The sequence below is a fragment of a genome, unplaced genomic scaffold (assembly GCF_019419815.1).
Source record: "Pyrus x bretschneideri cultivar Hongxiangsu unplaced genomic scaffold, Pyrus_bretschneideri_v1 Contig7, whole genome shotgun sequence".
Classification (NCBI taxonomy): Eukaryota; Viridiplantae; Streptophyta; class Magnoliopsida; order Rosales; family Rosaceae; genus Pyrus; species Pyrus x bretschneideri.
In genome coordinates, this window is record NW_025999809.1 from 11,425,951 (window position 1) to 11,453,671 (window position 27,721).

The window sequence follows — 27,721 nt, forward strand, 5'->3', positions numbered from 1 at the left end:
CACTACAAAATCAAAACGACAAAACTCTTCCAAATTAAAAACCTAACATTGAAACACATGGGACTAGAATCAAACCAAAGGCGGATTTTAAAATTTTACTATATTAAAGATCGACACTTTTTTTTTTTTTAATACACGGATATATTTACAATAGAATTATAAAAGAAAAAAAAAATATTTTCGAACACTTCATTATGTTTGGACGAAGAAATTTAAGATTACTAAGGAATATTAAAATAACGGAAATTGAAATGACGAGATTTTATTTTATAGAATTTGTGAATTTTCTTGTTTGGTTAACCTAAAATGTAACATCCTACATCGCACATGGGAGTGAATCCTGTAAGCATTATATGTATATTATCATCTCTACCTACCGCGAGGCCTTTTGGGAGCTTATTGGCTTCGGATTCCGTAGAAACTCCAAAGTTAAGCGAGTTCACGCGAGAGCAATTCCAAGATGGGTGACCCAGTTCTCGTTTGAGTTCCCAAAAACAAAACCATGAGGGCCCAGAACAAAACCGTTTTGAGTTCCCAAAAACAAAACCGTGAGGGCGTGGTCGGGGCCCAAAGCAGACAATATCGTGCTTCGATGGAGTTGAGCCGGAGATGTGGTGGGAGCCCGAGTGGGATGTGACATAAAAGAACAATGGAATTGAATATATAATTTGTTATTTTTAAGCTCTCAATCATAGAAATTAGGAAATGACACATATTTACCTGAAATTTAAACTTGGAAATTGAAGGTTACAAATTCTAAGTTTTTTTTTTTCACGCGAAAATTCTAAATTTTATGTTTATAAATCTAAAAAAGGAATTAATATATGTCAATTTATAACTTCTGATTTTATCCAAACTCCAAGTTTATCCTCATCCAAACATAGTTACATAGTGTTAGGTAACCTTTTTTCCGGTTAATTGCCTAGGTTTCCTTCCCTCCAAAAAAAATTTCCGAGCTCCGTTGCCAATTTGTTTCCTTTTTTCTCGAAGAAAATTGAAATAAGCAAAACCCTTAAACCCTCTCTCTCTCTCTCTCTCTCTCTCGCTCTCTCCATCTCTCTCCGGCCTTGTCTCTCAACCCACTCCAAGTAGATGTTAGCTATTTCAAGGATGAAGGCCTTCATCTCCTCCGCCCCTCACGTTTCCAAGACCACACCTTTCGCCCTTTTATCTTCCGCCTCCTCCTCCAAGTCCTTCTCCTTCAGCCCTCCTACCCTTTTCCAAAAACCCAATATTTTTCTCCCCAAAAGATCTATTTTTTCACCTCAGAACGTCCGATGTCTGCAAATGGAGGCGGAATCTCACCAGCGCTCCGGTGAGATTCACGTCATCGTCGGCCCCATGTTCGCCGGCAAGACCACCACGCTTCTTCGCAAAGTTCAGTCCGAGAGAGGCAACGGCAGGTTTGACTCCCCCACCTTTTCTGTTGCATTTTTTAGTTTTGAAGTCTGAAATTTTATGCTTGACAAAAAAAAAAAGTATGAATTCCATTTGTGCTGAAGAGGAATAATTTGGCTGGCTATTAAGATTTTGAATGTTTGGATGATATCTGTAGTATGCCGGAGAAATTTGAAGTTTCTTAATTTGTATATTGAATGTGAGTTGTTCTTCCATGTGAGTTAATGGCTCCCTTTTTTCTGCAACTGACAATTCAGAGCTTGTATGCTGACATTTATGGAAATTTTGTATAAAGAGAATAGATTAGAATTAAATGTAAGTATTTGGCGGCTTTTTTTTTTTCATTTACATGTAATTGGGGTGCACATTCAGTCTCTGTGTCTTGTACTGATGTCTCGGGTCTCTTAATTGAGTACATATATCACCAGTAAGATATTCCAGCCTTCAGGTCAAGCCTCAAAAGCACATTCAACTGGATAAAACACTCAAGGGACTCTGCTATTCCGGAAGATTGGCGGAAAATGTTGGACTATTGTGCCATACAAAGTTAGAGCTGAATCCAGCCACATATGCCCTTCTGTTGCAAAATGTATATTTAGGAAAGAGTATAAGAAGGGGAAGCGAATCCATGCGCAAATGATTGTTGTGGGTTTTGTTCTTATCGAATATCTGAAGACCAAGTTATTGATTTTGTATGCAAAATCAGGGGATTTAGGAACTGCCTCACAGTTTGCTTGATATGTTGCTTGAGAAAAGCTTGGTTTCACGGAACCCAATAATTGCAGGATATGTGCAAAAGGGGCTTGAGGATGTGGGGTTGAGTCTTTATAATAAGATGAGACAGAGTGGTTTGATCCCAGACCAACATACCTTTGCATCGGTCTTCAGAGCGTGTGCCTCTTTAGCAACACTGGAGCATGGAGCAAGCCCACAGTGTCATGATATAGTGCCAAATTGACAAATGTAGTAGTCAGAAGTGCCCTCATGGATATGTACTGTAAATGTAGTGATATATCTGACGGGCATAGGGTATTTGATACCTCTCAAAATAGGAATGCCATTACTTGGACTGCTTTGATGTCCAGGTATGGTCAGAATGGAAGAGTTGTAGAGGTCTTAGATCTTTTTCATAGGATAAAGAGTGAAGGTTTCAGACCAATCTCATAGGATAAAGAGTGAAGGTTTCAGACCAATCTATGTTTAATTTTATCTCAGTTCTTTCTGCTTGTAGTCATGGAAGTTTAGTTGACAATGCATGATTGCCAGGGAATACTTTTCTTCCATGACAAGAGATTATGAAATTCAGCCAAGAGCACAACATTATGCAGTCTTGGTAGATGTTTTAGGACGTGCTGGGCAGTTAGAAGAAGCCTATTAGTTTGTTTCAAACTCACCTTATAAGGAGCACTCAGTGATATGGGGTGCTTTTCTTTGGGCTTGTAGAATTCTTGGAGATAGAGAATTGTTAAAACTTGCAGCAAAGAAGTACTTCAAATTGGAACCAGAGAATGCTGGGAAGTATGTGGTCTTGTCTAATGCTTATGCCACTTTTGGATTGTGGGACAATGTTGCTAAGATTAGGTACATGATGAAGGAATCAGGGATAGTAAAGGAACCCACTTATAGCAAAATAGAGGTTCAAAAGGAGGTCCATTTCTTTCTCAAGGCTGATACATATCACAAGCAATCCGAAGAGATTTATGAAATGGTTAAATTGGTTGATTTCTCTCTAAAGGATTCGGCCTGTGCTCCTCGGTAAGGGGAAGCTAATTCATGTTACGGAAAAGAGCTATCTAAGAGCTTCATGATTGAGAGGTATTCTCGGTCTTGTCTGAAACACCAGTTGAATATGCAGTGATATACTCATGCAAAGTTATTTAAACGGTGTCATAAGTGAGAAATTTCATTTTTTAGGAAGCTGAAAAGCATGTAAGAGAGAGAATATTGTTTATATTCAGATTTCAGTACATGTGCCCCATGCATGACACTGATACACAAAACCGAGCATCTTCTGACTCTTCTCCTTTGGGTTTTCAGTGCTTCACTGAATGATATTGTACATTATCTATGTACTTGCAAGTTCCAAGTATCTGCATGGATTTTCTTGCAATGTAATGGTTTCTGATTTCTTTGTAAACGAAGGGCTAATCGTTCCAAATCTTTGCTTGAATATTATATATCATTAATTAGTTCCTGCATATAATTCATTAATTCCTTTGTTTAATCTTTTGCCAGAAATGTTGCTATAATCAAATCGATCAAGGATACAAGATATGGATTGGATTCAATTGTGACACATGACGGGGTCAAGTTGCCATGCTGGCCTTTAAAAGATTTATCATCGTTCAAACAAAAGTTTACCCCTGAGGCATATGATAAGGTATATTAGCACCGTTATTTGATTAAGAAGCAATTCAAGTTTCAAATGTTTATCCAGGTTACATCTTTTTGCCATGTATGATTCATATTATCTACTCGTAACCAATATGCGGCGACAGCTAGATGTGATTGGTATCGATGAAGCTCAATTCTTTGAAGACCTGTATGATTTCTGCTCCGAAGCTGCTGATCATGATGGTAAAAAGGTGATAGTCGCCGGACTAGATGGTGACTATTTAAGGTAATTGTTCGATTTCTCCACCAGTTGACGTTCTCGTGACTTTGCAATGACTAGTTTTCCTTGTCACTCGGAGAATGTTGTTCCCTTCTAATTCTAAATTTGATGGCAGGAGGAGCTTTGGTTCTGTGCTAGATATAATTCCCCTTGCTGACTCTGTAACCAAGTTAACTGCTCGATGCGAGCTTTGTGGGAAACGTGCTTTCTTTACACTAAGAAAGACGGAGGAGTTGCAGACTGAACTCATTGGCGGGCCTGACGTCTACATGCCTGTCTGCCGGCAACACTACGTTGGTGGCCAAGTAGCCATAGAAGCTGCGAGAGTTGTGCTGGAGTCTCAAGTTCAGTGCGCGTCATAGACATAGTACCCTTTTCTGGTTAGTAAGAAGTAGTACATGTATTTTAGAACCTCATTACATGTCTTGTTGGAAATTTTACCGGAGTAGGGTTTTCTTTCTTCCTAATCTCTCTCCCCTTCCCTCCCCTCCTATTTAAACAGTTAGGATTCTTGATCAAGAATGTATATATTTCTTTCCACCACCCATAGAATGCGCAAACACCATGACAAAAAGTTTTATTATGGTTTTGAAGATTTTTGCAAAACCGATCAAAACCATGGGTTGTAACTCACAAATTTTGAGAAAAAAATGCAATTTCTGAGTTTTTGTGAGATCTTTTGTAGATGATCGGAAAAATTTATTTGACATTTGGAACCGGTCTTATTATTTCTTGAAAACCGTTAAAAACTGTGGGTTATAACTCAAAGCTTTTGAGAAAAATGCAAATTTTGAGTTTTTATGATATATTTAGTAGATGATAATCAGAAATTTTTTTGGAACCGGTCTTATTATTTCATGAGCAAAACCGATCAAAACCATGGGTTATAAATCACAATTTTTTAGTTTTTGTGAGATTTGTTGTGGATGGTAATCGAAAAAAATTATTAGCGATTTGGAATCGGTCTTATTATTTTTTAAGCAAATGAAAATCGTGGGTTATAATTCACAATTTTGTGAAAAATGCAATTTTCCAGTTTTATATGTTGATTTAAAGTTCGTTCTTCTTGAAACATTCAGTCCCGAAAGATGGTGTGTTTTATAGCCGGCAAATTACCAACAAATGTCGGTCTCATGGCCCGCCAAAATGGTGGAGGCAGTGATACCGCATCACCACAAGGCAACAGGATATGACACCACGGTCGGCGGAGGAGCCCCCGAGCCGAAGCCGGAAGGACAGTCAACGTCGACGATAATCTTTATGCGACGTTAACTTTACTTTTGAAGTGTACAGGCACCGATTTTGCTCGCTCCTTTCAGTTGGGGACGGATCAATTTCCCCCGTCACAGCAAATTTCATTCACAACAAACAAAAAAGCATCAAAATTTAGAACAGAAAAGGGAAAATATTTACGGAAGATCGAAAAGCCCTAAATAAATTGAAAACAAATCGACCCAGAGTTTGCCGATAAACCCTTAAAAAGGGGTCGGCTGATAGTTTTGCCATAGCATTCCATCCTTCCGGGTGCTGGCTCATAGAGTCTCCTCTTGGCTTGCGATTCATAGCACCAAGAATCAAATTCAGAATGTGTCGTGTGAAATACAAGTCTAAAAGTCACCCCACCACTAAGCCAACCCGTGATGGTTAAATAACATAACCAAATTTAATATATAATGCTGTGATGAATTATAAAAGCTTTAGGTAGTTCCTACACTACAGTATCTCTTTTTGCAAACTTTCAAAATTGGTATCAGAATTTTTTGGTAATCTCTTATATGGAAAAGCACATGATGGTTTATAGGTTGTTGATGAAACAGATCGACTGCTAAGGGAGGCATACCAATCTTGGCTACCCGCTGTGCTTCAAATCACTCGCCCTAACGATGAACGTTTCCTTTCCTGTGCTCAAAATTTTGTACCTTCCCCATTCGGTTCCTTAAAAACCATAAGGAGATCGTAAGTTCCATGTCCATTTTCTATTCCTCCGTCAATTTATTTACTTATTTCAGATCTCTGCCATGGCACAGAATCGAGCAATATTAATTCCTCTTGTCATTTTGAAATAGAACTACATCGTAGTTTTTCCACATCGCTTCCATTCTCATGTTCTAAGTTACTTTTATGCTGCATCAATTTAGCGTTTAGGATAAATAGAGTAGTGTCCTATTTGATGTAATGGCAAAGCCTATTTCTAAGCTCATATTATGCACACTGTCTTGTTTGCCTTTCAAGCGGGCGATGATGGTGAGGTTAGATTCATTTAGTCTCTTGGTAGCATATATAAATTGAAAAATCTGTGTATCGTATTTTGATAAATTTTTAATATTTTGATGTCTAAGGGGAACACTTTGCGAATCAAAGTACAAGCCATTACATTTAGTCGGGCTCCTGCAAAGTTTAGGAGCAGACAAGTGCATCGTTTTCACATCCTCTGTGGAGTCAACTCATCGTCTATGCACCTTGTTGAACTCTTTTGATCATCTGCCTTTCAAGATTAAGGAGTATTCAAGCCTTCAACGCCAATCTATACGAAGGTAAGTTCCTGGATATTTAATAAATTTAAAGGGATAAGATTGTGAATATTTGATTAATTATGGCAGCAAGACATTGAAGGCATTCCGGAAAGGGGAGATTCAAGTACTCGTTTCATCTGATGCAATGACTTCATGTCTATATAGATTAACTGCACTGCATAATTTTTTTTTATTACAAATAAATACACTGGTTTGGGTGAACTATATTGGGTCAATGGTTTTTAAATCATATCGGTGTTCGCCCTAATGGCTTCCACCATTACAATGTTTGGCCTCATCGAATTTACGTGTTATCTCTAATGGTTTTAAGCTTCCATAGACACCAGCTAGATTTAGTCGAGTGACTTTAGATGCTTAAACGAACAATGCCTCCTTATCATATCTTTTCTTTCTCAATGTGACGGCTCTGGAAGAGACTGTTGAAATGGAAACATCACGGAAGAGAAAGCGGTGAAAGGAAATGAAATAGAGCATCCTTGAATTGAAGCAAGTTCTGCCTAAGAGAGAAGATTTCGGGAGGGGTAGTTTTATCAACAAAACATTTTTGCTACCTTCTTAGTCGTAAATGGTTGGTTCAGATGACATAGCAGGACCTTGCAGGCATGTATAGTTTGATACAGAGCTAAATTTAAAGAGTACTCCCACATCGGTAAAAAAAGCACGTGAATGTTAAAGAGTCTCACATCGATATTTTAATCAATGTGCGAGGATTTGATATATTAGTCCTCATATTTCTCAAAACGAATAAGAGCAAATATATATGAAACATTGATTGATGGTAAAGTAAATAGTTAGTGACTCTGTACAGCATAAATAATATTGCCTCTCAATTTCCATATTATATTTTATATTTCCTCCATTGGCCTAATAGAAAAGGTCCTTTCACAATCTCTCAACGGTTCAGCTAGTTTGGTCATCTCGCTAAAATTCTCCATGACCATGTTTGTTGAACCGAAAAAAAGAAAAAGAGAGAACATAAAATAGAGTCCGAATCCTCTTTGTGAGGATTTCATGAATCCGTAAATCATGTATGTTTATCGTACATTATGCGGTCAGAAATCATTTTAAATATTTTTATTTAAAACAAAAATTGACTGCACGATGTACGATAAAAATAACACGATTCACGGATTCCCAAAATTCTCACCAAAAGCAGCCGGAGAGGATCCTGTTGGCATAAAATAGGGCCTCAAAAACACGGCTGCAACTCATATTTGTCACAAAATAACGCCTTCAAGGCTAGCTAGCGAGCTTCACGGTTTATTTGCTCGGACTTCAAAGGTGTAAGTTTAGTGTCCAAACACCGACAAAGACCTACGAACCTTCCTCAGAAAGTAGTTCGACTCAGCTCTGGCGGAAGAAGAAGAAGCGAAACTTGGTGGCGATGACAACGACGACAATGACGATGATGAAGAGGAATGAGCAAAACCGTTGGATGATGATGAAGTGAGAGAATCGTTTGGGGTATGAGCATTTTCTCTCTCCTCCTCATAGATTGTTTCCAACACCTTTGAAGTTCTGTGCCTCATCACACTCACAAACTGTGGTGGCGCAACTTCTGTGACGAACCTTGCTAGCCGTGAATTCGCCATTTCCTTCACTAAAAGTTGAAGAAAACTATACTAACGATTGAGAACTTAGAAGTGATCACGAAAGAGCAAAGAGAAGAGAGAAATGTGTTGAAGAAAAAGGTATTGCTCGTCAATACTGAGCATACGAACACAAACTTATATAGATGAAATTTGTTAGGGTTTGTAGTACTTAAGCCCACAGGTCCTTAGTCCAAGAACGTTAAATCATGTTTTAATAGTTAGTGCCGCCACTTGCTTTTAACATTAATTGTTAGGGCTGACGTCGGACCCATGTATTGTTAGGTGTCGATTCTTGGGTGGAAGTCAGATATCTGCGAGAGATAGGGTCTTTGTTGGGAACGATGGCTTCCAAATTTGCACTTTTCCCACCCGCAACCGAAGTAGGCATTTACCGTGCCACGTTTCGGATTAGTCGGCCTGATTTGGGCACAGTGATGCTGACAAAATTTTCTCGAGAAAACTTCTTTCTTCCGAGAAAATAATGGTCCAACCATTTGGCTGGCTCAAATTCATTTGGGTTGACAAGTTAGGAAAATATCCCAATCATGGTTTACCAGTACGCGATACGTACCGTGTTTGTTGGGCTGACAATGATCAGGATGATCAGTTTATTTAGCCCATGAAATTATGTAACAGCATGCTTTTAAACATGATTAATTAGTGATTATAATTGTTTGGAGTTTGATTAGTTATGAACATGTATCAGATCTTTCATCCGGTATAGAGTAGGATATGATTTGGATTAAGGCCTACCTGGGAAAACCTAACTTTCAAACTCCAATTAATTGCAGGAAAATCCATCAAACACAACCACACCAGCAAGCCCATCTGAAAGCAGTGGGTCTGATTGACCAAAGGCGTCGTATGCCAGGAAGGACTTTGCCCTTGAGCTCAATTGAAAAAAGAAAGCCCAGGCGCACTCTCAGTATTAGTTCAGTTCGAAACGGATCTGCTCCTATAATCAAAGATACAGCTGAGTTCGCAGCTACAGGCAAATTTCACATCGTCTTATCGCCTTCAACCTTCATAGCTGTACGAGAGTAGTGATCCCATCCCATTTCAGGAGGAGGGGGGGAGGAGATGGCCACTATCGTCATTGCATATGCCTTCCCGGTGTGGTGGGAAACATCATAGCTTGATGATAGTCGGGAGAAGAGCTTCAAGCCATCAGCAAACTCAAAGGGTTTCAGAACTTAGTTGCTCACACTTGCAAGGAAAGTTTCAAAAAAGGATAATGCTTGTATTCCTCTATAGGGAAACCTACTTGTTCCCCTACCTAGATTATACCACTAATTTGTGTGTGATCTAACACTCAATCGACTGTCAAAATGCTAGGTGAGGTTCTCGTACGACAATCCTTCCTTACATTAGGAGGGTTCGCTTTGATTGTTGATGGGATGGATATCTTTTCCAATTCTTGTATCATTATGTAGTAAGAAGATTTGAGTTTGGAACTTTTTCCAACATTCATTTTTATTAATCAACTTTGAAAGTTTTGCTTCAAGTGAAACCCTGACTCATGAATGTAGAAATTCTTGTACTCGACCGTGGTTCATGACATTTCTAAAGGTTGAGCCAATATTGTTGGCACGACTAACTAACTATATCACAGTTCTTAAATTTTTATTACAAATGTAAGCGACTGGCTGTAATACAACTCTCAAATTTTTATTCAAGTGATGAACATTTTAGACGACTATGATTCGATCTATAATTAATTGGAACTTGATCGATTGCTCAGCCTGATTTTCCAGCCATAGCCCATGATCCTAAATAAAAAATGCTAGCCTTAGCCCAATTATACATCCTTGGAGAAAATTGCAAAGCAAAAAGGCATACAGACGATCTTATACATGGTCCTACAAATCACATGCTAGAAAGTGCTAATTTGGACAAGAATGCTCAAAGGGAAAGGGATATGGATGTTGTCAAATTACAATCACTATACATGGTTGCCAAGCATACTCGGCCATATGATCATCCTCATTTATTCAGCTCGATCGTCATGCATTGGTCAAAGTTCATACATTATTTCTCTTCCATGCTTATAAATTGCTTCTTATCCGATTCATGAACAGTCACTACTCTTGGAGAAAAGTGTCAAATGGTCCACACTCATATTCTTGCTCTAACAATTTCCATGCTCTTTCCCTTTTCGTCTGCATCCTATCAGACATTTAGGGCTTTTTTCTGATGGTTCTTTCCAATTAGTTTTTTTCCGGACGTGGCATTTGCCTTTTAGATCGTGATAAAACAAAGGAATGATGACCTAAGACGGCATGAATAGAGAACACTGCATTGTGAGCATAGTAGAAAGGAATTTACTGATGTACTTCAAACCCTGCTTAATATGTCGGCCGCCGAATCAGTAACAGATCAACTTGTAGTGTGACCAATGACTAATATATATCTTAAGAATATGTTAGTGAAGTAATTTGATAATAATGCCAGAGGGGCCATATTATAGTGAATGATCCGTGATGTGCCAATACCCATGGATCATAATATGATGTTATTAGTCGCATAATGTGGTTCACTAATGCGGTCTAGAAATGCAATACATCTATCTAGATATTTGAATAACATGTGTTTTGTAACTGATAACTACAGATAGCTATTTGAATATATAACTTTTTTCGTTAATGAGGAAGATTTTAAGACATATAATAAGGGTATAAATGAGGCCTAATTTAAAGTGAGACTCAAAACACATGTCTTGTTCGCCTTATCTTTGGGTTGCCTCTGCATATGACGATCTTGACGTACGTGTGCCGTGTGAAGTAGGACACCAATAAATGCGAAGAGCTAAAATAAAGTTGTCGAAATTGGTACAGTATGTTGGTCTGTGAATAAGCCCGTGTGATCGAGAACGGACAATCAGTCAGGCCCCCCTTACCCCAAATTGTCAAATGACTCCATTGACTTATGTGGATAAAAACTAAAAAGACCTTACTGGATGAAGACTGAGTACGTACATAGCTCCAAGATTTCCATTCAATTCATAAAGTACTCGTGCTCATATGCTTACCAAGCGATCGACGCAGTTTCTAAACTTGGCAGCAAAGTGTTCATCTGATTTTCAATCCCCCAAACCCTAATTCCATGCAATACATGATCAGTAAATGTTCTAAATTTTACAGAGGAAGATACATATGCGTGTTAATTTTACTGAGTTACAGTCAATACATGTTATGATTTTCTCTCTTTACTTAAAATGAAGTTAATTATAGTAACGTTTCCTCAAATAAAGTTGTATTAGTTGAAGAATCACCTCTGAGCTGAGGCTGCTCAGCTCACATGGGGCGGCGGAGAGAAGATAATGATAGGTCCTAACCTGCACGACCTTTAACGAAAGTTTAATCCGTACCAAATATATTATACTACGTGAATTCATATTTTCCTATATAATATATATATATATATATATATATATATATATGAGGCATTAATCAAAACAGATTTAGGTTAAGCACAACGATCTTTCAACATTATTGAGTCATAGTGTAGTCAATTGTAAAAGAACGTTGTTAACAAATGATGAAATGATGAAAGAAGAATATCATGTGAAGACTTCATTTTTCTACTAAATTACAAGGTGTATTTATAAAGACTTAATTCTGAAACAAATAGAGTAGCAATCTAACCCTAATAAAAAACAGGGAATAAAACACAATCTTTATCCCACTAAAAAAACATGTACATAAATATCAAAAAAGCCCTAACGGAAAAACAAACCAACTTCCTAACTTAAGGGAAAAAAAAAACAGTGTCCTAATTTAATTATTTTCCAACACTCTCTTCAAAAAAATATTTTCCAACAATTGTACCCAAAATTCAATGAAACAAATAAAAAAAAAAACTCAGAAATATCTGGAATTATTCGATAATGGTATTGAAGTAGGCAGGTAATTGTGAGCTACTTGTTTGCAAACAAGGAGAGCAACTTGCTTTCTATTTCCACAAAACAAAAATGGAAATGGAGCAAGTTGAAAAGTTTCAACTTCAATATACAATATCCATTATCCAAAATTAGTTACTACATGATTAAGTAATACACCTGTTCAATTCCAACCACATCAGGACCTCTATATAAACCGACCATGGCATACCAAACCCCCAACTTGTCCGTCCTTCTCCCTCTGCAATATTCATATACAAATTAAGCTTAGCCAATTGAGGTTCTAAAATCTGGTCCGACCTACTTATTATATTTATAACAGAATGGCCAACGCTACTGAAACTTCCTCATTGACCCCATTATCTGCAGTTGCACCTTCTCGCTTTCTTCCACTGCTTAAAAATTCTAGCAGGGTGCAAATTTTGGAAACAATCCACGAGGAAGAATCCGAAGGCGATAATATGATTTCTGAAGAGGTGTGTTCTCAGGTGCCTTCTTCACCGGTTTCATCATTCTTTTCGACAGCCTGCTTCTTGCAAGTGATGGACAAGCCCCTTCCATCGTGCACTCGCCCTACAATTGCATGCCAGTACTGTGCTTAGAAAAGAAATTAAATATATTTAGGATCCATTAGATAATTAATTTTTCTTTTCAACCGTTTTGTTAAGATTAAGCCAAAAGTGTATGCTTCCATTTATCCTTTCATTGCCTGGCTACAAGCCTTTTCCATTGTAAACTGGTTATGTCATTTATGCTCCTAGTTAAGCCTAATTAAATCACAAATTAAGCAGTATTTAATTTGTAATAATCTCTGTGCCCCTTCCCCAGCCTATTTTCTCTATTAATTTTGCCCATTGCCTCAATTCATTTTTTACTATAATTTGTGCGGAGATTTTTGGATAAGAAATTAGTTTACATGCTACAATTTAGGGGTGGGCAAACCGGTCCTAGATTCGCGGGTTGGGGCGGGTTCATGCAGTTTGGGACGGGTCCAAAAATTATAAACACCAAATGGGGCGGGGCGGGACGGTTCCATGGAATTAGAGGGCCCGGCCTAAACCGTTTCCATGCTTAGCTTCGAGTCCTCAGCTTCAAAGGCAACTCCCTCTCCAGCCAAATCCCCAACTTCTCTGGCCTCCTCAACCTCAAATCCCTCTTCCTAAATGACAACAACTTCTCCGGTGTTTTCCCCTCTTCTATATCCGACCTCCACCGCCTCAAAGTCGTCATCCTCAGTTGGAAACAAAATCTTCGGCAAAATCCCAATATCGCTGCTCAGGCTCCGCCGCCTCTACGTCCTATACTTGCAGGACAACAGGTTCATTAGTCCCGTTCTACCGCTCAACCAGACCTCCCTCTGGTTCTACAACGTGTCAATTAACCAGCTATCCGGAGAAATTCCGGTGACACCAACTCTGATTCTGTTCAATGCGTCGTCGTTAGGGGTGCTAAGCTAGCAATAGAGAGAGGAGAAGGATCAGGGGAGGGCCCAGTGGCAAGGGAGGTAATAATGGTGGGAAACAGGGTGGGTTTTCTTGGGACGGTGAAGGGTTGGGGAGTTTGGTGTTCTGCGGAGCAGGGGATCAGCAGATGGGTTACAGTCTGGAGGATTTGCTCAAGGCGTCGGCAGAGGCGCTGGGAAGGGGCACAATAGGAAGTACATCCAGGGCGGTGATGGAGTCTGGGTTTATCGTTACAGTGAAGCGGCTGAAGGACACGAGGTACCCGAGGATGGAAGAGTTTAGGAGACACGTGGACTTGCGAGGGAAGTTGAGGTTCCCACACTAGGACCCGTACGAACTGGCCGGTTTCAAAAGAGACCAGGTTAGGTCTGGATCCTATTTTGAAAAATTCAAAACCCACCCTGTCCTGCTTTGTTTTATTTACAAAAAGGTTTGGTCCGATTCTTTCAATTTTGGCCCCGGCCTGCCCGGCCCATGCCCACCCCTATTACAATTCGCAACCATATGGAAATAAACTTAGTTCAGAAATATGTTCAAGGTTCTCGCACTAAATTTTTAGATACTATATGATGTTTCATCTGTTTTTTTATTTAACCTTACTTTGCAACTAATTTATTCACATCAATTAAATACTTCCACATCAGATGGTAACCAAAAATTAGTATAATTCTTAGTGTCTCTAATGTCATTGAAGATAAAAGAAAACACCAATAACTCCCTGATCGTTTGGTCTCTAAGATTGCATTGGAATGGAAAACTAATATATTTAAAATATGTTGAAAAAAGGAAGTGATAAAAATGTGGCCAACTTAAAGGTAAAGACAGATTATGCATTGAAAAAACTTGTTAGTTCCAATTCTCTTCAAAATTGGAGAAATGAAAGAGTACATAATTATGCCTAATGCCTTATTCTAACCTGAAGAAAAAAAAAATCATTTACTTCCATCTCCAATATATCTTAACTTTAGTGAATTAATTAATTATCTATATCAATTCAATTTTAAAAACCAAGTGAAGACTTAAAAGTAATATCACGTATAATGCAACTTTGACTATTGATGGAGATCCATTGTCCAAAAAATAGTGTTATTTACATATACTCATTTTTACTTCTTATACACTCTTTTTAATTTTGAACTGTCGGATCAAATTAATTGAAGAAAATCAATGACTAAAAATTAACAAGACTGTGTGAATAACACTATCCTTCTCCTAAATGTGGCCCAAATTTTTTAATATAGCATCATTTTCACATGTATGTCCTTAAATAATCTAGTACTTGATCGAGCCAACTCACCAACAAGTGTAAGAAAAATATGCTGAAATTATTATGATTCCATCAGACACTTCTTTGGCGGATTAACCTAGCTCTAGTTATTGTGTGGTCGAGAAAAATCTCCACGACCTTGAATAAGGATAATGCTCGGGAGAGCTTTTATTTAAATTAATTTTTGTTAATAAAAAATATTATGAATACTAAAGGAGAAAGAGGTAGGCTTAACCTCATAATGAGTTAGCAATAATGTAGTTCAAATTCACCTTTGGCGATAATTGAAATTGAACCTAAGATCTCTTACTTACAAATATTAATAGACCGTAGTACTAAGTGGTTATTTAAATTAAATTTTATAAATTATATGCAGTGATTGTTGATAATTGAATTATTACTTGATTGTTGATAATTGAATTATTACTTAAGTGTTGGTATAAAATGTTAGTCTACTTAACATTACTCCTTTATATAATTAATCTACGAATGCCATGCTAGATGCATGCACTTTGGGTCTACACCGTCCACGTGTCCGTGCATAACCCATACAAGCGGTTTTAGGGTTACGCAATTTTGCCAATTTGGCAATTACGCGCTTATTTGTTACTACTTGTGAGGTGCGTGCTTTTGCCATTCTGTTAACTGTTAAAATTGAAATCTATCGTTTCCTACATTTTCTCCGATCGTTTTGCTCATCACATGACTAGGCATCTTGTCAACCGCTGATTGCTGCAGCAGGGCCACCCACCACCCTCCTATTTTTGCACCCTTCTTCCTTCACGAACCTGCACCTATATATACCATGCTTCACCAAACCCTTTTTCTCCAACACAACAATATTCATGAGCATACAATTCCTACAAGAGAACATATATAATATTACCTTTCCACCTCAAGAATTATACATTCAGTAAAATATGGGTTTGATGGAAAGGGAAATGAGTTACATGCACAACTGGGGTGAGGTTGCACCAGCTCTTGTCATCCCCCACGAGAAGCCTTCGAATAACGTTTCGAAATTGGAGACCATTGCTGAAGAAGGATCTGAATGCCAGAGCTTCGAGATTCTACCGAAACGAGTGGTGTTTCTCTTTCCAGTGTTTCTTTCTTTAATGACATACTTCATCTTCTGTAGACAGATTGCCTAATCTGTATGGGGAGTTCTCTCGTGTGATGTGGCCATAGAGGCGAAATTGTATGTCGAATGGATCCATTCGCAGACTAGAATCTGAGGTGTATTCACCTCTAAAAAAGTGATGATACATTTTGCACATTATAAACGATTCTTTCATTGCTGAACTCTCCTCTCTCTCTCTCTCTCTCTCTCTCTCTCAGATTAAAGTTAAATGTTTTGACACGATTAATTAAATAGGTCATGCTTGAAAGAAATCAAACTAACACGACAAGAACACAATACGACTCAAATTTTACCCCCTAACTCTCGTAACTCATAAAAGCATTATTACTTTGAAGTTAAATTTAAATCTTTCACCAATCTATGAATCAGATTTGTGAATGATCTCTTCCCCTTAAATGATTCAATCTCAATAAAAAACAATTACATATTCAATTAATAGAATTATTGGAGAAGCGTTATCCTTATGAAAGTGGCAACTTGTGTTTCATTGAGTAAAATTAGCCAAATTTTGACTAGCCGTTGTGTTAAAATGCTCTAAGTTGAGCTCTATCTTATTCGGCAATTGGGGGAGATTTCGTTTTTATTCGTTTTTATCTCTATATATAAGTGAGAAGCTAAAGTTACAATGTCAATACAATACAACGTGAACTTCGTGGCTTGTTATATGTCAAGTACCTAAAAACTTTATTTATAGTTTTTTCGTACAAATAGGAATATATATACATTTTAATCACTCGAATTACAAACTTTTTGCTTGAGAATGAAACACTTCTAACAATAAAAAACCGCCATATGATAGGTAAATTGTAAAAGAAAGGATATGTATACAAAATCGTTGTGTTACAAACTTGTAGTCTTCCAGATTTCCTTCCGTCGACTTTTCCTGCGTACGTAACACTTGTATAATTCCAAATGGATGAGGCATCGCACGCGGTTTCTAACATGTGGCTTTGTGAAAATTACGACGTTGTTAAACGACAAATCTGCAAATTTTAGAAAGTTCCTAGACTTCTTCAAACTTAATGCCTTACGTGTCACCCTATGATTGATCCACCATGGTCATTTGCCGGCTCCCACCTTCTAGAATCTCGGATCAGTTTTCAGTATATATAGAACGTTGCACACATCAATTCCTACAAACTCAATATCTCCACTTCTCTCTTAGTAATCTTACAAGATTATTGATCATATTCTGTATTTTCAAGGTGCTTAATTTAGAGAAACCGTATAATCTCACAGAGATCATGATGGTGAAGGAGGTGAGCTACATGCACAACTGGGGTGAAGTTGCACCGACCCTTTCATATCTCATCAGAAATCTTCGAAATGTCCGGAGCTGGAGACAATTGTTGAAGAAGCGGGACCAGTTGGACCTCAGATTAACATTGAAATTCTACCGTTTTCAAAGAGGGCGTTGTTTCTGGTTCCAGTGTTTGTTTCTTGTATTTCTTATTTCTTGTTGTACAGATATGATGTTTGATTCTTGACTGGTGTACATGGAATAGATTGAAAGATCGAGGGTAGATTCATCTCCGAAGATATTTAGGATTAATTGCTAATGGATCCGGATTATGTATCATAGCAGATTGATTAATTTCATTGCAATGTACATGCTCATGGCATTCACATTGGAAAGTATAAAGGCAGATTCTTTGAATTCATGAATTGATAACATTTTGCATTTCAATCTTAAAATTTTGTTATTGTATAAAGTATTGATCACATGATGACTGTATGTGGTCTCGTCTTTTAACAATGACATTACATGATCTTGCTCTTTGATGATGACTTTATGTGGCTTCTCTATTCAACGACAATCGGTGTGGATGCTGATTCGGATATGTTGTGTCTATCGTGTTTAGTGATAGATTTGCATTGGTGTCATTTGTAGTTTTGTGCATGTGGTAGCCGTTTAGGGGTTTTACTCGTTGTGTGTTTGTGCAATCAATTTATTGGTTTGGGAATGGAAAATCACTTGTTTTCCTATGTTTTGTAAAGGGAAATTTTATTTGAACCCAATAACCTCTTTCTACACCCAACTTAAACTTTAATTTTAATTGTCTTTTTTATTTTATTGCATAATTGCCATCAAGTACAAAATGAAATTAACAATAAAACTAAAACTTATCAATAAACCCACTGCATAATTAAACTCTAGCATCACCCCTTATTTCATCCACATAATCCATGTAATGATTTCATTCGGCCTTCTAGTGTATGCATGGTTCTTTCGTTTGATTAAATCACTACAGATACAGTACCAAGAATGAGACATGATTCATTCAAGCCATGAAACTGGCTACCACTGAAACTTCATGTACTTCTGGTATGGATAGATTATATGAAACTTCGCCTGAGAAGTCCTTTAAGAATTGATAAAGCCATTTCAGATATGAAAGAGTAACAATATACCTAATTGACTGAACTAATGTTAATAAACGAATGGGAGAGTGAGAGGGCTAGAGAATGAGAGAGATTTTAAACCATGGAGAAAAGGGCCATGCTTCAGTAGATGGTTTGATTTCAACTTTTGATGAACTCTCTTCAAAAAAAACCCAATGCATGGTTTTTATAGTTTCACAATTTAGTTTAGTGAAACAGAAAAAGAAATATTATTGATTGGTAACCCTATTATAATATAATTGCAAGAACGATCATATTGCATAGATTATGAATTTGTCAATTTTTTTTCATAGTCCTAACTTGAAATGGACTTCTGTTTTCAAATTTAGGATTTCTATTTTCTAAATGGGTGTGGAGAAAAATTTATAAATTGAATTAAGTTTGTGAGGATAATTTAGGTAGTAAATTTGGGTTTAAAAAGATATTGGTAGTTTAATTCAAAGTAATATGGGTGAAAAAAGTAAGTTAAGTGTCGAAAGAGGTTACCTGAGTTTAAATAAAATTTCCCTTTTGTAAATCAGGCTGGGAAAAAAAATGTAATTAATGCCAAAAAATGAGGCGGGAAAATAAAACCCACGAGGGATGGAGGGTTTGTATAGGATTTGGATCCTCTCCGGATCCCCTTCCTGGGGATCCCGGGGATCAAGATAGGAGAAATACATTTTCCTAGTACCATGTTTGGTAAAGATAGGAAAGTAAATATGAAATTCTGGAAAAAAAAAAAAAATTGTATTTTTATTTCGTAACAGGGATAAAATTGAAAAAGAAAAGTACGAAGAGTAATTATGGGCATATTTGGTTTTTCAACATTTAATGAGGATAATATTGTCCTAAACAAATGTGATTGATGTTCGAAGTGCGTAATAAATGACAAGAAAAAGAGTGGGTAATATGCAAACGGATTTGGATCCTCTCCGGATCCCCTCCCTGGGGATCCCGGAGATCAAGATACAAGGGCCGTTCATCAAAGATCGTGCGGTCACAATTAAATGCTTTTTATATTTTTAAAAGTAAAACAATCTCGTTTTGCGTAAAAAGCATTTAATTGTGGCCGCACGATCTTTGATGAACGGTCGTATTTTTCATGTATTCTTTTTCGCCTACCAAATGCACCTTAAAGCATTGATGAAGAAAAATATATCACTAATGTAGTATATATCCCAAGTCATCATTATGGTTCACTTTGTGTCTAGGATTGAAGTGGATGGTGTATGTCATAAAATTCAATGTGTGATGAATGAAAATGTGAAGATAGAAGCGTACGATTTTCATTTTTCTGGGGGATTAGAAGAATTAATTCTACTATCTTATGGGACCGAAATGAATGAATTTTCCTCATGGTATTTTTATTTTCACCTCACCTTAGGACAAAAAATTACTTCATTTCCTTAAAGAATCTATTAAGTTATCCAAATCATTTATGACCAGATCATACTTGAAGGCTTTGAGAGGGGAGATAGAGAGATAAGAAATATTTTACCTTGTGGGAAGCCAATTCCCTTTTTCAATTAATGGCACTATTACAAAAATATTTGGCTAAAAACCATTCCATGCCTCACATTGCAACATATTGTTTGTTTCAATATGTTTCTTCCTAATACATGACATGCATGCATTTGCTAGATATCTCATATCTTCTACTTTTGCATAAAAAAAGGCTAGGTGAGCACATCATCAGGCTGATCAATAAAGACAATGAAGTGAACGCGATGACTACCTAGCGCCACATATATGCTTTCATGCACCAATATATATATGTCAAACCACAAATTCATTGAACAACAAGATATACATAAATCCAGAGAGGAACAAAGGAAGAGCATAGAAGAACACCCCCTTCTGCACAACTTGGAAGCTCCCTTCTGACCCCTCTTCGATTATGGGCTCTAGTTTTGTAAAGCTGGAAGATTTTCTGTTGTGGGATGTCGAAATGGCCGCCGGTGCAACCTCTCCCCAACTCTGCATGCTTTTGAACCCCTTCCCCATTTTATTTCTCTCCAAACTCTTTGTATAAAGATTGCTTTTGAAGATCACTTGCTAGTTCCTTCTTCTTCGTCGTCGTCTTCTTCTTTTTGGAAGATTTTTCGGGTGAAGGGTTTTAATTAATTTAGGAGAAGAATGAAGAAAGGTTTTGAAGGAACTAGCAAATCAATGGTGTAGGGAATTGATCGTCAATATTATTGCGTTTTTCAATTGGGAATTAATTGGGATAGAGTGACATAGATTATATAGGGCTCAAAGGATGATTACGGTTCCGAAAATAGGGAAAGGAAGGATGGGTTTCGGAAACGTGAACCAACCAATATATTGCAGGCAAATCCATGTTTGAACATGTCTTAAAACTAAATTTCAAATTATGGTTTTTTTTAGCCAATGGAATCCATGAAACTTGTTAAATGTTTTTTTTTTTTTCACTCAAAAGGATATCAATTTTCATAAAATTAGGAAGGATAATAGAAAATTCATAGTCGTTGTGAAACCACATATTTATACCACATTGGTGCACTACATGATATGGCAAATGATTCCTACAATTGCTAGCCAATGAGATGAATTCATTAATTGATGTGTCAAGTATACATCATCTGTCACGTGAAATGGTACACCAATGTGCTATCCGTAGCATTTTCCATGTAGGTTACTTAAAAATAGAGACCAACTTGCATTTCACCCAAAATAAATTTTCATTCATCCTATAGTACAAGGATACAGAGAAAATCTTCCTCATGAAAAAAAGAAAAAAATATAAAGAGAAGAAAAAAAAAGGATCCCCTTTCTATTTTTCCAAGTACAATTTTGAAATCGCTTGAGATTTCGATAATTCGTGTGTGAGTGTTGATGTTAAATTACTTCCACTTGATTCAAACTATTCAAAAAGTATCATCACCTCTTCTGTTTGGAAATCTGTACATGCAGACGTGATGTCACATTGATTAAGACAGTTGTGTTTGTCGATATTTTCGAGTTTAAATTTCTTTCCCGCACGTATAAGTGTAATGGATTTTCTAACTAATTAAGATTGATATATGGTGTTGTTTGGTTATGTGTTTTTTTTATGTGTTCCTTATGCTTCCATTAAATAAATAGAATTTTTCTAAAATTCACTGGAACAAGAAATATTTCGAATTTTCAACCGTTAAATTTTTGTTTAAAAATAAAAAAAATCGAGATTAAATCTTTTAAAAAAATTAGGAGTTTACTGTGCTCCGAAGCAGGAGGCAATTCTTACTTACATGAGCACATCACACCAAGAATATGCCCCGTGGCCTCACTTCTGCCTGACATGTTTCAACGGTCACCACACATTCTCCACAGCCCTCTCCTCCTCAAATTCCTTCACTTTCCCGCTACCCAAACAACCCCTTTCAGCACGCTCTCCTCCCTCTTCAGCCTCTGCACCGAACCTAGAAAGCTCCAGCAAATCCACGCGAGGTTCGTCCTTCACGGCCTGCACCAAAACCCAACACTCTCTTCCCAACTCATCGACCGCTATGCCAACCTTGGCCTCCTCGGTCGTTCCGAACAGGTCTTCAACTCTGTCACCGACCCAAGTCCGATTCTTTACGACGCAATCATTAGAAAGCTGTCGGAGTTTGGTCAGTTCGAGAAAACCCTTTTGGTTTACAATGATATGGTCATGAAATCAATTTACCCAGATCGAAATACTTACCCTTTTGTTTTGAAATCGTGTTCGCATGCTAGAATTGGGGGAAAGATTCATGGGCATGTGGTGAAATTGGGCTTTGATTCGTATGATTTGGTGGGTGCTGCTTTGGTTGATGTGTATGGAAATTATGGTGGATTTGGGAATGCAGGAGAGGTGGTTGATGAAATGTCTGTTTGGGAGGGTGGTTTGGATTTTTCGATTTCTGAGGCTTCACGAAGTGGGAAAGCAATGGAGAAACTTGAGCCTGAATCGGTTAATTCAGTTACTGTGATTAACTTGCTGAGATCAAGTGTGGATTTGAACTCACTGAAGGCGGGAAAGGCTGTTCATTGTGTGGTGGTTGTGAGAAATTTGTGTGAGGATTTGTCTGTGAATACTGCATTGTTGTCTATGTATGCCAAGTTGGGTGATTTGAAATATGCAGAATTGTTGTTTGGAAAAATGCCTGACAAGGACTCTGTTGTTTGGAATATAATGATCTCAGCTTATGCTCGAAATCGGCATCCTAAGGAATCACTTGAGCTATTGAGATGCATGGGAAGATCAGGGGTTAGAGCTGATTTATTTACTGCAATCCCTGCAATTTCGTCAATTGCGCAGTTAAGAGCTACTGATTGGGGCAAGCAAATGCATGCTCATGTGATAAGAAATGGTTCAGATTATCAAGTTTCTATTCACAATTCTCTAATTGACATGTACTGTGCTTGTGATGATCTGAATTCGGCACAAAAGATTTTTGACTTGGTGCCGAACAAGACTGTGGTTTCATGGAGTGCAATGATCAAAGGATATGTAACCCATGATCGGAGTCTTGATGCGCTTTCTCTCTTCTCCAAGATGAAAGCTGATGGATTAGTTGTTGATTTCATTACAGTTATTAACATCTTGCCTGCTTGTGTGAACCTTGGGGCACTAGAGAATGTAAAGTACCTTCATGGGTACTCGATGAAACTCAGCCTTAACTCGCTTTCATCTGTTAATACAGCGTTTCTAGTTAGCTATGCGAAATGTGGATGCATAGAGATGGCCCGGAAGCTTTTTGACGAAGAAAACATCAACACTAAAGATGTAATCACAGTGGAATTCTATGATTAGCGCTTATGCTAAGCATGGAGACTGGTCTCGTTCATTCGAGTTGTACCACCAAATGAAGAAATCGAGCTTGAAACCAGATCAAGTAACCTTTCTCGGAGTACTGACAGCCTGTGTAAATGCAGGTCTTGTTCAGGAAGGAAAGGAATGTTTCAAGGAGATGGTTGAAAAATACGATTGCCAACCAAGCCATGAACACTATGCTTGCATGGTGGATCTGCTAGGGCGTGCCGGGCATGTCAACGAAGCCAGAGAGCTAGTAAAATCTATGCCTTTCAGACCGGATGCTCGGGTTTGGGGGCCTTTGTTGAGCGCGTGCAAGTTGCATTCGGAGACTGGAGTTGCAGAGTTCGCTGCTGAGAAGCTTATAACTATGGAACCGAAAAATCCCGGAAATTATATATTGCTTGCCAACATATATGCTGCAGATGGAAAGTGGGATAGAGTTGCTAAGTTGAGGAGTTCCCTCAGAAACTTAGGCCTGAAGAAAACTCCCGGATTGAGCTGGGTAGAGATAAACGGACTTCAACATGAATTCCGAGTAGCGGACCGTTCTCATCCGAGGTCCGACGGTATATATGCCATATTAAGAAACCTGGAGTGGGAAATCAAGGATGCAAGAGACAGAGATAGCGTATAGAAACGGTCATAAATTCCGATTTGTACATTGGATTTGGAGGAACATTTTAGCCTTCACTTCAATTCTTAAACACATTTAGGTTTTGATTTTACTTCCATAAAGTTTTACTCAAAACTCAAACAGCATCCAGAAATACAGATAATAAGCTCACGATTAAATGCTTTAACATCGATACAAACAAGTTCTAAGGCAAAATTGATATGTTGGATCAAGCAACGCCACTTTGGGTAACAACTCTCATGTTTCCGGTTTCTCAGCAACGCCAATAACCACACAGGCACACGCACAGGAAGCCATTACAAAGACCGTCAAGCCAATTTCCGTTGGTCAGCTAGTTTGATTTGGTTATAACTTATATGCCTTATGTTTCTGCATCGTGTTTCTCTTCTGGAACGCTTTTTCCAACCTGTGGCCGTTTGAAAGCTGTACAAGAAGGAACGAGAGAATAATAAGAGAACTGGCCACTTGACACAAGAATTACAGAACAATTCTACATTCATAAACATAATCGCATATTCAAATTGCAGCATCGGAGCAGGTAAATTGGAAAATCAAGATAGGTACTACGGTACTACACAAGCAAATCCAACTGCTCGGGAGAAAAAGATAACTCTAGAACAATACAACTAATAATTCACTATACATGACATCCAACAATAAAGTAATTCAAGCAACCACATAAGCAGAAATCTTACATTTAAGAGATGATCCAGCCAGACAAGTAAGCCTTGATTTTGTGTTAGCCTCGGCCAATGGATTTGCCTTCTCAGGTAACAGCCATGCGAACATCCCAAACACGTATAATCCCATCTGACGAGGCAGATGCCACAAGATAGGGATCCTCATTGACTTCAGCACCAGCTTTGCTTGTAAGCGTAACAATTCCCTTCACACGGGTAGGATGTGCATCCTCAATGCAATATGCAACTTTCCCACTTTTTGTGTCCCACGCTGTAATACTCCGGTCCTCACCACCGGTAAATAAAATTCCATTCTGTCAAACATTAAAATGTAAACTTAGGCAAACTGAAAGGTGAAAGATCTTACCAAAAGGCAATGCAATTGAGCAATTCCCTTAAACAAATGGAAGTTTAAAGACAGTATAATAATGGGTAATAAATATTTCCCCCACGGGTTGAACCCAACAGAACTACCCCATATACAACAAACACATATAGCTTTGTGTAAGGGTCAATTTGGGAATGCCCTCGGAAGGGCTAGAAGCACTCTTAGATAACCAAAAGCGCTTATGGCAGCGTTTGTGTTTGGGTTAATATTTGAACATTGGGCTGCAAGTGTGTGAAAACCCAGAGATGCCAATTAAGAGAAGACAGCATTAAGCCCAGAGACAAATTGGCGCCTTCCCATTAATGCATAGGCCATGTGCCTATGATTTAAATGTCAAGTGATGGAGACTAACTCACAATCAGCCAAAAAGTACTTTTCAATGGCAATACAAGTAAAAAGCTGATGACTCACTACCCTTCAAGTGCTTTCGGGTAAAAGCAAAGTTACTGCAGTCAGGCTAATTTGCCTATAAAAGGAGGAAGAGGCCCCAAAGACAAGGACACTCAACCAATCAAACAAACAAACAAGCACTCAACCAATCAAACAAACATGCAAACTTTGCTCTCAAGCCAGATTTGCATCTAAAAGCTGTAATTAGCTCAGATCTCAGTCCTTTTCAAGATATCCCCCTTACAAAAGCCATCTTTTGTCTTGTTTAGAAGCTTTGCTATCACCCCTAGTGGCGTAGTATGGATTCCCTTGTGTAAACTGGTTTACCATCCATCTTTTTCTAACATAGAAACCTCTGTAAACTCAAAGAGAAGTGATTGCAAGAAGTTCAACCTTGCCCGACAAGGTGAAATCTTGCTTAAAGTTCTTTGTGTGTTTTCTAAGATAATAGATCTACTGCTTAATGTATTCTCCAATATGTATTCAAGTCATTTCCGCATGTTTTCCTACTTTAAAAGTCTTATTTGTATCTGGATCTGGTCAGCTTAACGGACATGCTTTCATTTAAAACCAATCAAGAACCAAACAAATGACTTAAGGGATCTGGACTCTCCTCATTCGAATATACAAGACTATGAACTGAAAGTCCTTGGTCACAAGACAAGAAAAAGAACTTAATGTGGACTTAACCCATCCACAACAATTCTTTGATAACAAGAAGTCTGAGTAACTTGGGGCGCAAGTAATCGACTAAACACAATCTTGTTCTACATTTGCTATACTGAGGCACGCCTAGCACTTAGTTTTGACTGCGAGCCTCAAGGCCTACACCTAAGACCCCACAAAGGCACCTTTCAAAACTAACTATGCCCTTTTCTTGCAGCACATCAACAGGCAAGAGCCCGACTACACATCCAAAGTGCCAATCCCTTGGGGAGCTGTGCTGAGAGCCGAGGAGCCCTCTCCGGAGAAATCTTTGCCCGAACAGTTTGGCTTGGTGCTTTCTAGAGAAGCACCTGCAATTCAGAAAACACTTTCAGGTGCTTCTCCTGGAAGCACTTGGACTTTTAACAAAACTTTTGTTGTGCTTATAATAAAACAAGTTCTAGCATAAGTGCTTATGATCAGAAGTGCTTACAGAAGCAATCCAAACGGGCATCAAGTGCCTTAGGATACAATTTTTAGGATTCTTACGCACAAATCACAACAGCAGATAACCCGATTACTCACATTATCAATGTGCAGATCATAAACTGCAAAAAGGAGACAAATTTAACCCGGAACCGAAAACCCAAATGTCCGAAAACTCACCTCACCGGGCTCAATGCACAGAACCCGCTTTGAATTCTCGAATTCACACAGCAACTTAGCATCCTCAGCCTCATGAACCAGCACCTTCTCCTCCATAGTCATATAGAACTTCTCTCCGGAGAAATCATAGCTCACCAAGCTTGCCTCCTTCGCCACTCTGCAATAGAAGCTCCTCTTCCCCCTCACCAAATTAATCATCGCCAAGCACTCGTCTTTCCCCACCGTCAACGCCAGCTTCCCGGACGGGTGCAACGCCACGTCGTTAATCGCCTTCCTGTGCGGCTTGAGGGTCTTGAGGAGGACGAAAGGGTCGGCCTCGTAGATGCAGAGGGACCCCTCGGCGTCGGCGGAGATGAGGTTGAGGGGGAAGGAGAGGTGGGGAGGGGTGAAGAAGGATAGGGAGGTAACGGTGGCGGAGTGGTCGTGGAGGGAGCCGAGGGAGGTGGCGGAGGACATGTCGTAGAGGTGGACGGTGTCATCGGTGCCGCCGGATGCGGCGGCTGAACCAGCGGTGGCGACAGAGGTGATTGAGGAGAGGTGGGAGGGGTAGGAGAAGAGAGGGGTTAGGGTTAGGGATTGAGAATCGGGGCTAGGGTTTAGGGGTCTGAGCTTGAAGCCCCATATGAATTTCTCGTAGGAGCCGGCGATTAGGCTCATGGTGGAAATTGGCGCTAGCGGTTCTGCTGATTTTGCTTGATGTGCGTCTGCAAGGGTTTTAGGGAAGGGAGAAGGGTTTTAGTAGTCTTACCCGGAATTATTTTTTAGGAGAACTGAAATTGAAAACTTTGAGTTTCAACGTAAGTACAAAATAAAGAGTAAAGTGATAAGAACAAAACAAAGAGTAAAGTGAATAGTACAAGGATTGATATTTTAGTGTAAAAATGTGGTTTTTCGTTAAAGTGAACAGTATCAGAAGCTTTTCGTTAAAATTTCCTTATTTTTTTGGTTTTTTTAGCCAATATGTTCCATCATATTCACGTAATTTATCACTTTGGTACTTAAGATTTGAAATTAATAGTAATCTCTGACTTTGTTCATCGTCAATTATTTTGATTATTATGTGAAAATTTTCTAATATTTGTTTTTTTGTTAAAAGAAAAATCATTGGCTCATTATTTATTAAATTGAGAGCATTTTTATCATTTTGGTCTTTATTAACAGAACTTTTCACGAAAGAATGAAAATGTTTGACAATAAACAAACTCAGAAACTAATTCTATTAATTTCAAATCTTAAAAATCAA

At 38.3% G+C, this 27,721-nt stretch overlaps 3 protein-coding genes and 1 pseudogene across 3 annotated transcripts; 3 read left to right on the forward strand and 1 right to left on the reverse strand.

The window, feature by feature from the left end:
- The first annotated feature begins 917 nt into the window (after window positions 1–917).
- On the forward strand, window positions 918–4,555 carry LOC103951309 (thymidine kinase a). The gene is made up of 4 exons (XM_009362655.3): window positions 918–1,403; window positions 3,634–3,778; window positions 3,897–4,018; window positions 4,128–4,555. The coding sequence occupies exons 1-4, from the start codon at window positions 1,093–1,095 to the stop codon at window positions 4,372–4,374; spliced, it is 825 nt and encodes a 274-aa protein (XP_009360930.2). The 5' UTR covers window positions 918–1,092; the 3' UTR covers window positions 4,375–4,555.
- LOC125472411 lies at window positions 1,421–3,586 on the forward strand (annotated as a pseudogene).
- Window positions 4,556–21,549: 16,994 nt separating the features above from the next.
- Window positions 21,550–23,792, forward strand: LOC103951305 (pentatricopeptide repeat-containing protein At2g20540-like). Its single transcript, XM_009362651.2, is given in 2 exon segments — window positions 21,550–23,054; window positions 23,056–23,792. Coding segments are annotated over 2 exon segments (2,115 nt in total). The 5' UTR covers window positions 21,550–21,593; the 3' UTR covers window positions 23,710–23,792.
- LOC103951306 (p21-activated protein kinase-interacting protein 1-like) lies at window positions 23,762–27,191 on the reverse strand. Its single transcript, XM_009362652.3, is given in 4 exon segments — window positions 23,762–24,132; window positions 24,405–24,480; window positions 24,482–24,703; window positions 26,479–27,191. Coding segments are annotated over 4 exon segments (1,017 nt in total). The 5' UTR covers window positions 27,136–27,191; the 3' UTR covers window positions 23,762–24,070.
- Between the last annotated feature and the right edge of the window lie 530 nt (window positions 27,192–27,721).

Bases quoted from the DNA above. Each gene is read 5' to 3' on its own strand.
- LOC103951309 (XM_009362655.3), top strand. From the start codon at position 1,093: ATGTTAGCTATTTCAAGGATGAAGGCCTTCATCTCCTCCGCCCCTCAC. The intron at 1,404-3,633 runs GTTTGACTCCCC...ATCTTTTGCCAG, and splicing joins TCCGAGAGAGGCAACGGCAG to AAATGTTGCTATAATCAAAT. The intron at 4,019-4,127 runs GTAATTGTTCGA...ATTTGATGGCAG, and splicing joins CTAGATGGTGACTATTTAAG to GAGGAGCTTTGGTTCTGTGC.